The 17972-nt window shown below is 40.6% G+C and overlaps 1 protein-coding gene across 2 annotated transcripts in view; it reads left to right on the top strand.

The window, feature by feature from the left end:
• Nucleotides 1-17972, top strand: part of RABEP1 (rabaptin, RAB GTPase binding effector protein 1) — a 106454-nt gene that overhangs the window by 75956 nt on the left and 12526 nt on the right. The window contains exons 12-15 of one of the 2 annotated variants that reach the window (XM_077482394.1): nucleotides 7216-7314; nucleotides 8126-8266; nucleotides 9132-9321; nucleotides 13587-13642. In XM_077482394.1, the coding sequence (XP_077338520.1) occupies nucleotides 7216-7314; nucleotides 8126-8266; nucleotides 9132-9321; nucleotides 13587-13642 (486 nt within the window). Of the gene's footprint in view, nucleotides 1-7215; nucleotides 7315-8125; nucleotides 8267-9131; nucleotides 9322-12662; nucleotides 13005-13586; nucleotides 13643-17972 lie in introns of those variants that run through there. The other variant, XM_077482395.1, reaches the window with a different exon arrangement.

The following is a 17972-nucleotide window of genomic DNA, read 5'->3' as shown; positions in this document are numbered from 1 at the left end:
AGTAGGGCTGCGTATGACGAGGCATGTACTGACTCAGGTTTCAGAGCTCAGCAGCCCCACTCCTGTCTCCTGTGTGCTCTCCCCCCTCCCCTCCCTGAGTGTCTGCTCATGTCAGCACCCGCCACCCCTGCTCCTGCTGCTCTCATAGTTGACAATAAGGCTGGATTCACAGAAATGCAAAAAGCACTAAAAATGCATAGGTGTGAATCCAGCCTAAGAGCCCCCATCCCCTCTGTATTATAAAAATAATTCCCCTGTGTCTGTTATATCATAAATATGAAATATGCTCATCTGTACTGATAAAGCAGCGTCTTCCTGCGATCATATGGCTCCTCTGCTCGCGCTCTCTCTCCTCTCCTCCCTGGCTGACGTCTGCTGCAGTGCTCGGCCCCTTCCACTTGAACTGTCAACTAGGCAGGGGAGAGGAGGCAACTGATCATGGGAAGATGGTGTTATCAGTACAGATAAGCACTGAATGAATAATTTGTATAGCGCACAACGCGAACTGAATCGCCTCAAGGCGCTGTGTGGAACATTATGTGGGTATTTCCACTGTCCTGTTACTCCAGGGACTCCAAAAATGTGATGGGTAGTCAGGAAATTATTTGATTAATGCCTCCAGAATGCCTAAAGATGCTCCTTGGATTTTTGGTCTCTCTGTGTCTAGGCTTTGAAAAAAGTCTCACGCTTGGTATCACCATACCTTGGAGTAGCATAATGGGTTGTAATTCTAAGTGTGCCTATGCTGTATGTTAGAAATATCTTATTTGACAACTTGGCAAATGTGATCATTGTCCTGTCCTGGCACTTCAGGGACTCAAGCAATATGATGGGGTAGTCATGACTTTAGAGGTTTAATTTATGTTTCTTGAAAGCCCAAAGATTTTGGGCCCAACAAACAACTAGGCTGTGAAAGGTTTCACATGCTCGGGAGGGGTACCAGACAGTTTTTTTTGGTGTAATTGTAGATGTGCCTTTGCTTTGTGTGAGAAATAATTGTTAAAATGTCAACATTGGGGGGGGGGGGGGAATACTTACCATGTCTCTTACTAAATACCTTGGATCGCCTACTTTTCAAACTTTGGTTATTTGGGGGTTATGTGTATTTATACTGTCCTGGCATTTTAAGGCCTGAAGAAATAAAATAGGCAGTCAGAACATCAGTATTGATCAATTTTCAAATATATCGTATATACATGGTTATGGTAGACTCTAACTTTCACAAAGATTATAGACCTGGTTTTGTTTTTTTCACCAAGGAAATGAAGCAGAATACATTTTGGCCTACATCTATTAAAAAAAAAAAAAAAAAAAAAAATTATATATATAAATGTCCATAAATATTGGGAAATTGACACAATTCAAATCTTTTTGAATTCATCCAAATCAGGTGAACGGTGTAGGAATTACAACATTTTGTATATGTGCCTCCCACTTTTTAAGGGACCAAAAGTAATGGGACAATTGGCTGCTTAGGTGTTATATGGCCAGGTGTGTGTTATTGCCTCTTTATCCCATTTACAAGGGGCAGATAAAAGGTCCAGAGTTCATTTCAAGTGTGCTATTTGCATTTGGAATCTGTTGCTGTCAACTCTCAATATGAGATCCAAAGAACTGTCACTATCAGTTAAGCAAGCCATCATTATGCTGAAAAAAAAAAAAAAACAGTCAGAGAGCTAGCAAAAACATTAGGTGTGGCCAAATCAACTGTTTGGAATATCATTAAGAAGAAAGAACGCACCGCTGAGCTCAGCAACACCAAAAGACCCGGAAGACCACGGAAAACAACTGGTGGATGACCGAAGAATTCTTTCCCTGTTGAAGAAAACACCCTTCACAACAGTTGGCCAGATCAAGAACACTCTCCAGGAGGTAGGTGTGTCAAAGTCAACAATCAAGAGAAGACTTCACCAGAGTGAAAACAGAGGATTCACCACAAGATGTAAAGCATTGGTGAGCCTCAAAAACAGGAAGGCCAGATTAGAGTTTGCCAAACATCTCAAAAAGCCTTCACAGTTCTGGAACAACATCCTATGGATAAATAAGACCAAGATCAACTTGTACCAGAGTGATGGGAATAGAAGACTATGGAGAAGGAAAGGAACTGCTCATGATCCAAAACATACCACTCATCCGTGAAGCATGGTGGTGGTAGTGTCATGGCGTGTGCATGTATGGCTGCCAATGGGACTAGTTCTCTTGTATAGGTGATGTGACTGCTGACAAAAGCAGCAGGCTGAATTCTGAAGTGTTTTTGGCAATATTATCTGCTCATAAAATGCTTCAGAACTCATTGGACGGTGCTTCACAGTGCAGATTAACAATGACCCGAATACTGCAAACGCAACCAAAGAGTTTTTTAAGGGAAATAAGTGGAATTTTACGCAATGGCCAAGTCAATCACCTGGCCTGAATCCGATTGAGTATGCATTTTACTTGCTGAAGGGAAAATGCCCCAAGAACAAGCAGGAACTGAAGACAGTTGCAGTAGAGGCCTGGCAGAGCATCACCAGGGATGAAACCCAGTGTCTGGTGATGTCTGTGTTCCAGGCTTCAGGCTGTAATTGACTGCAAAGGATTTGAAACCAAGTATTAAGTGAAAGTTTGATGGATGATTGTTAATCTGCCCCATTACTTTAAAACCCTTAAAAAGTGGGGGGTACATATACAAATGTGTTGTAATTCCTACACCGTTCACCTGATGTAAATACCCCCAAATTAAAGCTGAAAGTCTTCAGTTAAAGCACATCTTGTTTGTTTCATTTCAAATCCATTTTGTGGTGGTGTATAGAGCCAAAAAGATTAGAATTGTGTCAATGTCCCAATAGACGTGTGTGTGTATATGTATGTATATGTGTGTGTGTGTGTATGTATGTATATATATATATATATATATATATATATATATATATATATATATAATATATATATATAATATATATAATTAGTGTGTGTATATGAATATATATATTATGTGTGTGTGTGTATGTATTTGCAAAGATTTATAACGTTAAAAAAAATATATATTTTTTTTCATTTTTATGGGGGGTTTTTTTAACTTTTTTTTCATATTTGCCTGTTTTTTTTTTTTTTTCTGTAAATAATAAAAATTAAAGAAACAGTGTTTCAATATTGCCAAATACAAATAGAAAGCTCTATCTAAAAATAACCATGTTATATGGGTATTGTGTTGCATGACTGAGCAATTGTTACTTTGTCAGAGCAAAGTGTGACAGCACTGGAAACTGAAAAATGGCTGGGACAGGAATCGGGTGAAGCAGGCTGGTCTTCAATTGTTTTATAAATACCCTGGATGTTTCAATTTGAACCTGTAACAAGAGAAGTATAGGGACTGTATTTCTGAACTCCCTGCAGAAATGACAGCTGCCAGTCACTGAGGCAGAACAAGCATACACAGAGCACAGTCCGAACTCCTGATCTACATACTGTTTTTGAGTTGCATAGTAGGCGAGGTTGAAAAAAGACACAAGTTCATCAAGTCCAACCTATGCGTGCGATTTTATGTCCGTATTACATTTCATATCCCTGTATTTTGTGGTCGTTCAGGTGCTTCTCTAATAGTTTTTTTAAAATATTGATGCTCCGTGCTGAAACCACCGCCTGTGGAAGGGAATTCCACATTCTTAACGCTCTTATGGTAAAGAACCCTCTATGCAGTCTAAGGTTGAACCGCTTTTCTTTTGATTTTAGTGAATGGCCACGTGTCTTATTAAATTCCCTTTTGCGGAAAAGTTTTATCCCTATTGTGGGGTCACCAGTATGGTATTTGTATATTGAAATCATATCCTCTCTCAAGTGTCTCTTCTCCAGAGAGAATAAGTTCAGTGCTCGTAACCTTTCCTCATAACTAATGTCCCATTTTTCCTCCTGTGTTCTTTGTTCCTAAAATTTTATCTCATTTTGTATCTCCTAGCAAGGATCGTAGTTTAGGGAAGTTGGCTTTTTTGAAATTGTGTCTTTGTACTCCGCTTATGTTTTCTATTTGTGTGATTTATACTGAAACTAATTGACCTGTGATCGCTGTTTCCTAAATTGCCCCTTATTTCCACATCCGTGATCAGGTCTGTATTGTTGGTAATCAGTAGGTCTTGTAAGACTTTGTTTCTAGTTGGTGCATTTTTTCATCTGACTCATGCAAGACGTTTAGGAACTGGCGAGCCTTAGATGAAAAGTAAGTATCTGGGGGTGGAGGTTACCAGGTCCTTGATGGACTACATACATCTGAATGTCACACCCCTATTTGACTTGATAAAGTCCAAATTCCAGACGTGGTCCAGGCTGCCACTAGGGGTGATGGGACGTATAAATATAATAAAAATGATCTTATCACCCAAAATACTCTATATGGTTTGGCATGTTCCTCTCTATAACCCTTTGAAAGTCTTTAAACAAATGGAAGCTATTCTAAACTCATTTGTATGGGGAAATAGCAGACAAAAACTGACCTAGCATGTTCTTAAGAACCCCACGAATATGGTTCTCTTCCTGATTTACAGGATTTTTACTTCTCAGCTCTCCCACATGTATCACTTTAACAAAGTGGAGATGCCGTTCTATAGATCCTTAGTATGTAATAAACTGGGTCACTCAGCTTTCATCCTAGAGGCGATTCAGTTCGCATTGTGCGCTATACAAGTATTTCATTCATTCATTCATTCATCCCGCTCCAAGCTATCCTCCGAGGGAAACAACAACAAAAAAAAACCCAAGGTATAATATGGGAATGCTACTCCATCATCAAAGAGTATGGGAAATCACATTGAAAAAGCAAAACTCTGGGAAAATTCACACCCAGACCCCACTATGGTTTAACAAACACCTGCCTGAACTAGAATCTGTCTAAGACTCAATGGTATGGGCTACACACAGATAACACCTGATGAAGGTATATTATGCCAACTCCAGACTCAAGCAATTTCAAATACTTAAGGAAGAATACAAACCTAATCAGATGGCTTTTAAGTATTTACAACTTCGGCATGCATTAAAAACACAATTGCCAAATATTGAGATAGTGTCAGATTCCCTGCCAGTTCTAGATACAATAATGGGAGAGGAACCCTCTAAACTCATATCAAACTTATATCTAAAGGGCAGAAATCGTAGGTCAATTGCACAAAAGGCTAGAACAGAATGGGAAAAAGACATAGGCTCCATAGGGGAGGAAGACTGGGATGAAATAATGAAAGGGAATATATTGATGTCCCCTAAGTTGTCCGACAGACTGCCACAGAGATACATTTTACACAAGCAAATAATTTGTAAAATGTTTCTTATCCAAATAAAGTTGGCTTTTTCCAATTTAAAAAAAAAATGTCCCCATTATAATGACACTTCCCATACTTGCCGCTAATCCAAATTGTTATAGGAAGTCTTCTTCTGCCTCCTCCCTCTGGTTAGGGGGCCTATAGCATACTCTCAGTATTACTTTCCATTTAATTTCCTCCCTTTGGAGCTCTACCCATAAGGATTCCACCTCCTCCCTTTAGTGATGTCATCTCTCACATTCACTTGTACATCATTTTTGATCTACAGACATACCCCTCCCCCTTTTTTACTCTCTCTATCCCTGTGATATAGGGAATTCTCCTGAATGGTTGCCAGCCAATCATGAGAGCTGTCAAATCAAGTCTGAAAATCGAAATCCTCCTTGTACAACAGTAGCTCTAGTTCCCGCATCTTGTCCGCCAGACTCCTGGCATTGGGTAACATACCACGTTAGTCATTAACCACTTGGGGACCGCCCAACGGGGATGTACGTGATTTTTTTGAAGAGGGATATCTCGGTAACGGCAGCAGCTGCTGCCACAACCGAGATGTCCATCTCTTCAGGCGGCGGTCCTCTGTACGATAACGGTGGTCTCCGCGGCGGATTCGCCGCGAGATCACCGCTATCGGCGGGAGAGGTGCTCCCCCCCCCCTCCCGCCGCCCTCCCGCACCTTCCGCCGCTTACCGGAGCCGTCGGTAGCGGCGGAGGCGATCGGGTCCTTCCATCTGCTGGGCATAGAGACAAGTGAGGCTAAGATGGCCCCCACTCGTCTCTATACCATAGCAGGGCGGAAGCGACGTCAAAACGTCACTTCCGCCCATACCTCTTAAAGGTATATATTTTTTTAAATGTCAGATTTTCTTTTTTTTTTCTTTTTTTTTGCATTTTAGCCCAAAGATCTGAGGACTTTTTGACCCCAGATCTCATATTTAAGAGGACCTGTCATGCTTTTTTCTATTAAAAGGGATGTTTACATTCCTTGTAATAGGAATAAAAGTGATCCATTTTATTTATTTTTTAAAAACAGTGTAAAAATAAATAAAATCAATTAAAATAAATAAGAAGAGAAAAATTTTTTTTTTTAAAAACACCCCGTCACGATGAGCTTGCGCACAGAAGCGGGCGCATACGTGAGTAGCACCCACATATGAAAACGGTGGTCAAACCACACATGTGAGGTATCGCCGCGATCGGTAGAGCGAGAGCAATAATTCTAGCCCTAGACCTCCTCTGTAACGCAAAAAATGCAACCTGTAGAATTTTTTAAATGTCGCTTATGGAGATTTTTGAGGCTAACAGTTTGACGCCATTCCACGAGCAGGCGCAATTTTGAAGCGTGACATGTTGGGTATCAATTTACTTGGCATACCATTATCTTTCACAATATAAAAAAAAATTGGGCTAATTTTACTGTTGTCTTATTTTTTTTTTATTCAAAAAAGTGCATTTTTTCAAAAAAAAGTGCGCTTGTAAGACCGCTGCGCAAATACGGTGTAAAAAAAAGTATTTCAATGACCGCCATTTTATTCTCTAGGGTGTTAGAAAAAAAACAATATAAAATGTTTGGGAGTTCTAAGTAATTTTCTAGCAAAAAAAAACGTTTTAAACATGAAAACACCAAATCTGAAAAAGAGGCCTGGTCCTTAAGTGGTTAAGTAATTTATTGCATCAACTTCGCAGCCGAGTTACTAGAACTTTTAAAATGAGTGACACTCTACTTGGTTATCTTAGTTCAGGCTTCTTTAAATATTTATTGGCTGGTGTGCAGGGTGACCAAGCAGAGAGAAGGTAAAGTGTTACTTTTTTTTCCCCCCACCCTTTTGATGTTTCATACAATAGTCATTAATAGATATGCTTCTGTTAGTAAATATGTGCTGACAAAACGTATTTAATGCAGATGTTTTATTTATTTTTTTATTGTTAGATAACTGCCCTAACACTGCGAGCTCAGGATTCAGAAGTGTTGCTCACTGAAATTCAGCAAACTTTCTCTCTCTCAAAAAGAAGTGTTCAAGAACAAATGGTAATCTCATTTATCCCTTCCTTCATTCAGTAAAGAGTAGAATCAAATATGACAAAGAGTGTTGGCCACGGCTTTATTCATGACCCTTTAGACTTAAAATATACCTGTGCTTTGGCATGCAGGGCAAAGCAACATATTTACTCTAATGCTGACTCCCCTAACCTCCCCCCTGCAGCTTTATCCTACCATCCTCCTTCCAATGTGAGGGCATTGGTGTTTGTCATTTGTCCCTCTGAATTGCCCAATGTCAGCCACTGTAAGCTACCTGCTGATTGCCTTATATTGCTGTTGCTGCTGTTTTCATTATTATTATTAATAGGGTTGCAGTGGATTTATAAATAAGTTTGTTAAAGAAAAGCTACATAGTGAGTTTAATATAAATGTGAATTGGTACCTGTCTCACAATGCCGTCTTTAGGCAGCTTATTTTGTTATGATAAAGTCCTTCAGAAAGGTACGAACTGCATGGTCCTGTGTTCAAAGCTTCTAGTAGAAAAAAAAAAAAATCAAGAAAATTTGTGACAAACCATTATGACAATATGCATCCAAGCACTGAAAATAGTAACATCAGAAATTTTAACTTTTTACGTTTTGAAAATAGGTATACTAGAATGATGTTCTTTTGCTTTGATAGAATAGAGCTTCTTAAACTTTTCTAGATAATTTGTGCTTCTAGTGGTTAGGGCACTTTTATTTCTGCTACATTTTTGCCATAACTTAAGAAGCTGAAACCATCACAGTTCATTGGAGATAAGCGCTTTGAGTAGGTTTGCTCTAATAGTTCCTAGTCATTTTTGTCTGTTGATTTTCAGGCTGTGCTGACACAGTCACGGGAGCAAGTCTCTGAAGAGTTGACCAGACTACAGAAGGACAATGAAAGTCTTCAAGGAAAACATGGCTTACATGTGTCACTACAGCAGGCAGAAAATTTCATTCTTCCGGAAACTGTTGAGGTATATTTCTGTCTTCAGATAAATAGTTTTTGCTACTTCCTCTACATTTATGCACCTATGTGTGGACATATTGTTGATGCCACAGAGATCGTGAGCTTTATTTCTGTCCATGGATACAAAAACTAAGTGAGCATATAAAGAGTATTTTACTTGATACGGCTAGTCTCCTACAGGCGTCTTTACCAACATGCAACATTTAACGGTTATTGGTAATGGTGAGGTTAGAATTACACCACATGTCTCATACCTTGCCATATTTCTGAGGCACCCCCTATGTTCACACAGGACTTTCATGCAAGGTAAAATTTGATTAATGGGGTGAAGCCATTTTGAGAATAGATGAAGAGGATTTTGCATCCATTTAATGGCAATTTTGCTCTTGGGTCGAGAGAGTCTCATGCAAAAAACGTCCTGGTATGAGCTTTGTTTTATGGAACAATCTATGACTATTTACGTGCCAGGTCATGTGGAAATTGTAAACCTGTATGATCCATGTGAGGAAAAAGTGAAAGGAAGCCTATAGTTTTAATGTAAATCATGTCTCCCAAGAAGATATGCCATTATTGTCTTAAAGGAAAAAAAACACATCGCTTGATGCATTTTGAGTTGCCCAGGAGCCATAGTATGCATCTTAGCCATGCACAGTTTTGCTGTTGAACTTTTGTTTTTTATTTATTTGCCTAGTTTGTTTAAAAGAAAAAAAAGAATATCATGCATGTTAAACATTCTTGCTTAGACCAAGAGGAATGGTCTGGGTAAATCGTAATGAAGGTGTTTTATGCAGCCATTCATCTTTGGACTTTATTCCAGAACAATTTTATCAGCTTCATTTTCATCACTATTAAATGGCTTTCTCTATTCCTAGGAACTACATGAATTAGTTCTGAAATATAGGGAAGATATTATAAGTGTCCGGACTGCATCAGACCACCTTGAAGAAAAACTGAAGGCAGAAATTTTATTCTTAAAGGAGCAAATTCAAGCAGAACAATGTCAGAAAGAAAATATAGAAGAAACCCTACAGACTGAAATAGAAAATTGTAAAGAGGAGATAGGTAAGACTTCCAGCTCCTAGACCAATAAGCTTTAATTGTCAAAAAGTAGAGCGAGTAATGAGGTTTTATATTTTATCATTGTACACGCATTTCACACTCTCTCATTATTGCTAACAGGTAAATAAATTATTTGTGAACCTAAAATTCCATTTACATCACAACAATGCTGGATAAGCATGTCATTTAAGCAGATCGCTGCTGCGTTCTCTTCTCACTTCCTGCTCCAGGTGCTGTGGGCGGATCCTAAAATCGGCACTCATCAGCTCACGCCAACATCACATGTCTCAGGAGCTCTTTAGCTCCATAGAGATGGTCAAAAGTGTCATTAGGCTGTAGACAGGGATAAAGGGATGACTGGCAGCCCTTAACACTCCTTGCCTACAGCCGTGTGGATCAAGCCTGGTTTTAAGAGGATAGATGGTTTGGGACAGAGGCAAAGATGCGGGCTGGAAGGCAATACACATAAAGTGCTAGTTCACACCAGATGCAGTTCTGTGCCTTTTATGCACTAAAAATCCATGTACAGTGTTTTCCATGTCTTCCAATGGCTCTAGTTCACACCAGTGCAGTCTGTTCCAGTCAGTTTCCAGTGCATAAAAAAAAGTAGAACATGCTGCATTTTTTTTCTGCACAGAACTGTACTGGAACATAGCAAATTGTATAAAAGATGCACTGGAGCTGCGTGTGGTGTAAACTGTAAGCAAAAACTGATCTGGAATGTATTCGGAGTGGATGTTTGTGGTGTGAACTGGCCGTGAAAATGCATGCACAGTGTTTTCCATGTATTCCAATGGCTCTAGTTCACACCAGTTCCAGTCAGTTTCTGCACTGGAAACTGACCTGAAACTGCATTGGAATACATGGAAAACACTGTGCATGCATTTTTAGTGCAGAAAAAAAGCACACAGGACGGCATCTGGTGTGAACGGGCCCTAAAGGTGGGTGGGGAAGTATTCACATTGGAGTGTCCTGGACAATAATACAGGGAACAGCAGGGCTGGGCAAGGGGTGTGGAACTAAACTGGCTACAGAGATGCAATAACTCCAAGATGGAATGATACACAAACTGACCACACCAGCACAGTTCTTCTTCTGTGCTTGGCATGGTCAGATTGGTACAGCAAAGATAGGTACTGACAGGACCACCAGGCATTTCTAAGAAAACTAGGAATAAAAATATAACTGTTACAGTTGCACACAACCTTATACAAGCACAGACACATATATGAAATAAATGGGATATCATACACTTAAATACATTTGAAGTTTTGACCAACGTAAAATTGTAAGAAAACATTTTTAATTTCAGATTCAGTAGGTGTACAGAATTCTGAAGGTATGCTTTATTTAATACAGGACTGTGTACTTGGCACCGTTGTGTAACACTTGCCACACATTTAACACTTCCAGCACAATAAGGGTCCATTCACATAGGGGTGGACTCTGCCTGCGGTCCACTAATCCCTGCTGAGCAGGTGGATGACAGGTCAATGTCCGCTCCGCACAGCCTGCTCTCCTCTCTGGGCAGTCTGATGTAAACGGACCACCTGTCCATTTACACCCAATCGGACTGCTGGACGGAAGGGGAACAGATCCACATCATTTATTTTTATTTTTTTTATAAGATTGGACGTAGGTGGGTGTAAACGACACATGTCCGTTTACACCCGCCACCCCATAGAGGAGAATGAAGCTTCCGATCAGGTCCCCCTGAAAAACAAATGTTTGTGTGAAAGGGGCCCAACAGTTGCGCTGTTACTGTGTAACACTTGATACAGGCTTAAAGTAATTTTCCAGAATCCCTTAGCAAGATTTAGGTTTACCTACCATGCACTATATTTACAAATACATACTTATTAAAGGGCCCATTCACACCAGAACTCCCACATTCCCTGCGCTTATTCTGCGCCACATTTAAAACACACTGCACTTGCGATCTGCAGCGGGTATCAGTGCAATGCTAACAGCACCCCAAATGCATGTTGTAAATGCAATGCATTTGTCTGCACCAGATCACATTGTACAGACGTATCATACGGTCAGGTTGCAGTGCATTTCTTAAAGAAATGCATGCACGACTTTTGGTGCTGTGCAATTTCAGCCCATTCATGAAAACGCATTGTGCTCAAATTGTACACGAAAACAAGCTTGTTCCTTTGCAATTCCTGGTGTGAACAGATCCTATTCTATGTCTGTGCTGTGAAAACACTTTGGGGTTGATTTACTAAAACTGGAGTGCAAAATCTGGTGTAGCTATGCATGGTACCCGATCTGCTTCTAACTTTAGCTTGTTAAGCTTTGACAAAAAACCTGGAAGTTGATTGGTTTCTATGCAGAGCTGCACCAGATTTTGCACTCTTCAATTTTAATAAATCGACCCCTTTGTGTAGTAACATTAATTTTGTAGCACTGCTGTGAAAGGCAGCAACTCGGGGGGGAAAAAAAAGTAAAATCAACCAGGTATAGCTGATTAGTGGAGTTAGGTGACTGCCAGTGGCGGCTGGTGTTTTTTTTTTTTTTTTCTGGGTTGGTCAGTCGGTAGCAACTCCCCCTACCCTGGCGCTTACCTCATTGGTTGCAGGTGGTCTCCTATGGGTGGGTTTCGGGCTCCTATGGGCAGCGTGCAGCGGCTCGTGTGCATCCTCTTCATCACGGCGGCTTCTCCCTCCCTCCTCCTAGGCATCCAATAAGATTGCCTGTCCTTTCAGCCAATCGAGTGGCCGATTTCAAAACCAGCTTCCTGATTGGGCGGGGGGAGGATCAGTGTTACAACAGCGACTATTGATTCGCTGTTATAACACACCTGGGTGGGCTCAGAATGTTCTCTCTTGAAGCCTATTGGCGCCCCTGGCTCTAATCGGTGCTTAAAAAAAAAAACAGCCCCTCCACATTGGAATCCATGTGCCAGTGTTCTGAAAGGGACGCATGGATGGGGGATACGGCAAAAGGATGGCGCCCGTACCGGCCTTAATGGACGGGCCGCCCCTGGTGACTGCCTACAAGAAGATAACGACTCAGAGAAGATGCTCTATGCAATTGTTTATCGTCTGAATTTTTTTATTTGACCTTTCTTCTGGTGTTTTGTTAGCTTACCTGATGACCCTTTACCAGTAGATGTAGTCTTTGTGCTGGGGATTATCAAAAAGAAAAGCATAGAGAAAAAAATCATTGAGATCAATTGATCTTTAGGTTGCCCTATTTGGTGTTTCTTTTTGTTCAGCACATAACTCAAGAAAACTGATAGAGATTGTCACTAATATAAATTGTCTCTGCACTTTTATTTTCCTCCTTTACGTACTTTTCTTTTATCCTTCTTCCTCCTGTCTCTCATCACTTTGCAGACATCTTAGAAGGTAGGATTTACTTGTCTATTTCTAGTCTGTGTTGTAGGTTTTTATGTTGGTTCAAGTGTTCGTCATTCATATTCATATATCTTAGAAGATGAGATACATTGTTGTATACAATAATTCCCTGAGGTTATCTTTGTCATACAGTAAGTCATAGTAAAATGTTTGGCAACTAACTTTAAACCATTTCCTGTTCTCTGCTGCAAATCCAAGGAGTATTAGAGCATCCCACTTCTCTAAGAACAGCATTACTCTCTCTTGTGCTCTCAAAGGAGGATTCATTTGAACAAATAAAAGACCATGCGTATGGACAGCGCTTAACAAACCAGTCAAAGAATGACATGAAAAACCTAATGGGGTCAGTCTTTTTGACCAGCCATTGTCTTTTTTTTTTTTTTTTTTTTTTTTTTTTTTTTTAACTGAACACATCTGAATCAGTGATTTGTTTGTGGAAGGTTTGGTGTATTTTTATTTTTAGAGGACTATAAAAAAAGAGGTATGTCAGTCCCTGTTTCCAAAGACAATTGTACAAGCAGAAATGCAGATACACTTTAGGGTCAGTTTGGTCATTAGTCAAAACTGCAGTATTTTTTGATTTCTTTGAGCAGCTGTTTGGCAGACCAAGTAAACACCTATTATATATAAACTCTTTACAGATAAATTCCACTGGTATGAATTGAAAACGGGACCAAACTCTACAAAGCAGGAATTAATGCATTTGACAGGCTAGAATTTTATTATTGATATTTTTCTATATTGTACCCAGTTTTTTTTTTTTAACTATATAGGTCTCTGTGCCATTGTTTTGTTTGATAAATGTATGTTTTACACTGTACACTTTCAGGCGTATTGATGGCTGTATTGTGTGACCTTTTTTTTACTAGACTGATGTCATTTTCTTTTTTTTTTCCTTAATAGCATCAGTATCAAGTTTAAAAGTTGAGCTGGACAGAATAAAAGCAGAAAAAGAGCAGGTATGAATAAGTTACGGCTTCCATCTTCACCCGGTCTTTTTTCCAGGTTCACGGGCTCTGGCTGTATGAATGGCTGTGATGAATTCACGTTTGCACATGGGGGCCCTGGCATGGAGCTCTGAAGGTATGGCACAGGTATGCCATCCCTTCAGAGCACATGCGCTGGTGACGTCAGTGGCTGCATCCCATGTGAATAGTGCAAGCTTAGGAGATATTCACTATACTTACAGGTAAGCCTTATTATTGGCTTACCTGTAGGTACAAGTTAAAAAGTGGACTTTACTTCCACCATAATGGTAGAAAAAAAAGTTGTAATTTTCACTGGAATACATTAGTTTTGTGGAAGTTGCAACTTTAGTTTAAGGTAATGCTTATCTAACCTTCAAAATGTGTTTATATTTTAAGGGTAATTCTCCACAATGCACGCTTATGGACTATTATGAATATGTATCCACCAGAAAATAGTTATAGGCTTGTATTGGTTCCTGCCTTTTTATAAGTCAAGTTGAATATTTACCCCCAGCAACATGGGACTTTTAACCACTTGCTTACTGGGCACTTAAACCCCCCTCCCTGCCCAGATCAATTTTCAGCGCTGACACATTTTGAATGACAATTGCACGGTCATACAACATTGTACCCAAATGAAATTTTTATCATTTAATTCACACAAATAGAGCTTTCTTTTGGTGGTATTTAATCACAGCTAGGGTTTTTATTTTTTGCTAAACAAACAAAAAGAGATGGAAAATTTTGAAAAAAATAAAATCACGTTTAATAGTCTGTTATAAAATTTTGCAAACAGGTAATTTTTCTGCTTTATTGATATGCGCCGATGAGGCTGCACTGGTGGGCACTGATGGGCTGCACTGGTGGGCACTGATGGGCTGCACTGGTGGGCACTGATGGGCTGCACTGGTGGGCAATGATGGGCTGCACTGGTGGGCAATGATGGGCTGCACTGGTGGGCAATGATGGGCTGCACTGGTGGGCAATGATGGGCTGCACTGGTGGGCACTGATGGGCTGCACTGGTGGGCTGCACTGGTGGGCACTGATGGGCTGCACTGGTGGGCACTGATGGGCTGCACTGGTGGGCACTGATGGGCTGCACTGGTGAGCGGCACTGATGGGCGGTACTGGTGAGCGGCACTGATGGGCGGTACTGGTGAGCGGCACAGATAAGCGGCACAAATAAGGCGGCACTGATGGGCCCTGATAGGTACCATTGGCACTGATGGGCACTGGTAGGTGACACTGGGCACTGATATGTGGCACTGACGGGTGGCACTGTTGCCTACTGCTAGGTGGTACTTGTAGGGGGCACAGGTGGGCACTGAGGAGCAGGCGGCAGCTCGCAGTGATTGGGACTGATGTCCCTCTCACTGCCGCTGGTGATCTGCCCTCTGCCCTTTTTTTTTTTACTCGTGCTGCCAGTGCGAGGAGAATAAATAGCCGATTATGTTGACATCACATGATCAGCTGTCATTGGCTGACAGCTGATCACGGGGTAAGGGGTCGGGATCTCATAGACTCACTGATCAGAGCGTGCCCTTCAGGGGGGCCAACGTCAATAGATGTAGTCCCGGCAATGCAGGTCTGCGCAGTAGCCGTCATTCGGCTATAGCGCAAATCTCAAGTGGTTAAGGCAACTTGATGAAGAGATCAAAACATGAATAAAAATTAACAAAATGTTATTGAGGTATTGTTAAAAACAACTAGGTGCATACATTACCAATTAGAACATAAATTTGAGAGAAAAAAACAATACAGTTGGTATGGTTGAGAACTGTTGATCTCCTTGTGGTTTTCCCAATGCATTTCGGGATTTCAGTGTTGATCCTTTCATCGGGGGAATTTATTTCAGGAGAAATTAAGCAAATAACAGTCTATAATAAAACATAGTAAAAGTTTGAGTATTTGAAAACCATGGGACAGAAAATGAGCATCGCTGGAGACGGAAAAGGGGAAAAAACCCTCATCAACCGGATACTGCACATATTGCATTTCCAGTGTTTTTAAGTGTGTGTGTACATGTGTAGGTAAATATACACCGATGTAAAGACTTGTACAAATGGATAGGTTGAATATTTATTTCAATATCATTAATTGAAGGGCACAGCTTTATGGATATTAAGCAATCAGGGGTTATGAGAAATGAGCACTAGGCACATAGAAAACTGAAGGCCAGGCTCTAGAGGCTTCTTCCCGCCTCACACCTGACCAGTTTTGCTGGTGGCAGGGTGGGCATGTCTTCTTTAGCTCAGCTGTTTTCTGTTCATTTGGAAGATTTTTCTACTATTAACAGCTGCTAGTATTTTTCGACCAGATTCTGTTATCCTGAAAGTCTTTCCAGTCAGCCAAGGAGTGCATGTTTTCCAGGTTCATTAGATCTACTAGTGTCCTCTCTGCGATGGTACTACAAGTTTGCCGTGACAACCCGTTTGTGTTTCAGTTAGTACAGTACCCTGCTTCTCATGTCAGGGCAGTTTTCTGGGAAGCCCTTGCAGAGTGATCAGGTTCAGAGCTTATGGCAGTTCACCTCTCACCGTCCCACTGTTGTGATTGGCTAGCTAGCTTTTGCTGTAATGAATATTGTCCTCTTTGTACACTGAGCTGTATGTGTGGTGCTTCTACCATGGCCGTTTTATACTTCCTGGTCAGACATGTTTGGGTATAAATTTCCCTTTTCTATAGTTTGCTTTGTGTGTATTGTACATAATAGGCAGTTTGTGGGGCCCTCTTTTTTTCCTTTTTTTTATTGTTTCTAATTTAGCTGTGTGTTTTTTCTTTTATTATTTTATCAATGGTCAGACAATGTTTAGCCCATACCGCCAGTTCAAACTTCTTGCTACTTTCTCCTACAGACTGGGAGTTTGCTGATGTAGCTTTTGGGTGTGCGTGCAGTCTGCCGTGTGGTTTCTCATTCTGCATTCTGAAAGTTTTTCTCCTTGTGCACCATTACTTCTGCTTTTTTCTAGATTGCAGCAGTTTCTTCTCAGTCAGCCTTCTCACCTCTTGCCTTTTTTCTAAGCACGTTTTCTGGCAATAGAACCCAATACTGTAGTGACAAGTGGTCACAGAGCTGTTATTGAAGGTTCACCCCCTGAAACTCCCAATCCAAGCTCGGATCTGTGAGTACTACTTGGGGAGTTTGGGTAGCTTTTATATTTTATTATTTCCCAGCATATTTAACTCTGATACCTAAAAGAGTAATCATCAGATGTAGACAATCCCCTCTAGAGGAGGATGAGATCCCACCAGCTGAATTTTAGTTAACTGTTTCACCAAAACAAGAAAACTGTCACTTTTATAATCAAGGTTGTGCATTTACCTGTAAAGTAGAGGCTTTCACCTACAAAAATGCCCCGCCTTGGTTTCTCAGAGCAGTAGTTCACAAACCCTGTCCTCAAGACCCACTAACAGGGCAGATTTTGAGTATTACATTGGGGAAATGCAGAGTAGAATACTGCAATCACTGAGCAGCAAATGATATCACCTGTGATGTATTTCAGTTCCAAACCTGACCTGTTAGTGGGTCCTGAGGACCGGAGTTGAGAACCACTGTTCTAGACCTAAACATCCTGCCAAGTTGTTTTTACTCATTCCATATTCCGTGACTTTAATAACAAAGTTTGGAAACGCCCAAACAATATCTTGCCCTTAAAGGATTTTTTCACAAAATGGACTATGGACCATCTAATGTTTCGCCTCATCAAGGACCCTATCAAATGAAAGACCCTCTGTCCTCTAAAGTTATGCTAACACCTCACTGTTTTTATTCTAATTACATTTGTAAATGTCATCTAAGCATAGGACATAAAATTGTATGCTTTAGAAAATGTCCAGAAATACTTTCAACTTGGCATCTTTAGAACCGTCAGCCTCCGGCTTGCTCTGTGCTGCTTCCTGAACTTTCAGTTGGGGAGTGTGGACTCACTACTGCACAAAATATCTCCTAATACCCCCTTCCTAGGACTACAACTCCCGTAATTCCAATTGCCACCCATTCCGCTCTAGCTGCTTGCATGTCAGTGCAGGCAGCAACCCAACATCAGCTTGGAGTTTTTCCCAGGAGTGCACACGAAAAGGTGGCTTCATAGTGACCATCCAAGGCAAAGAAGCCATTGAAAAACAGGAAACTCATGGCATAGATCTTTGCACTGACTCATTTAGGAAAAAAGGCAAGCTTTTAAAGAAGCAGCAGATTAGCCAAGAGACCATGCTTACCATATAGTAAAAGATTTGAAGACAACTTTATTCAAAGCAATAATATTTTAAAATCCATAGTGGATCAAATTGATCCTAAAAAGATTATAGACTACGTTATG

Source organism: Lithobates pipiens, unplaced genomic scaffold (genome assembly GCF_037356315.1).
Source record: "Lithobates pipiens isolate NorthernLeopardFrog02 unplaced genomic scaffold, aLitPip1_a1.2 Scaffold_16, whole genome shotgun sequence".
NCBI classification, from domain to species: Eukaryota; Metazoa; Chordata; class Amphibia; order Anura; family Ranidae; genus Lithobates; species Lithobates pipiens.
This window is presented reverse-complemented; position numbering and strand designations above follow the sequence as displayed.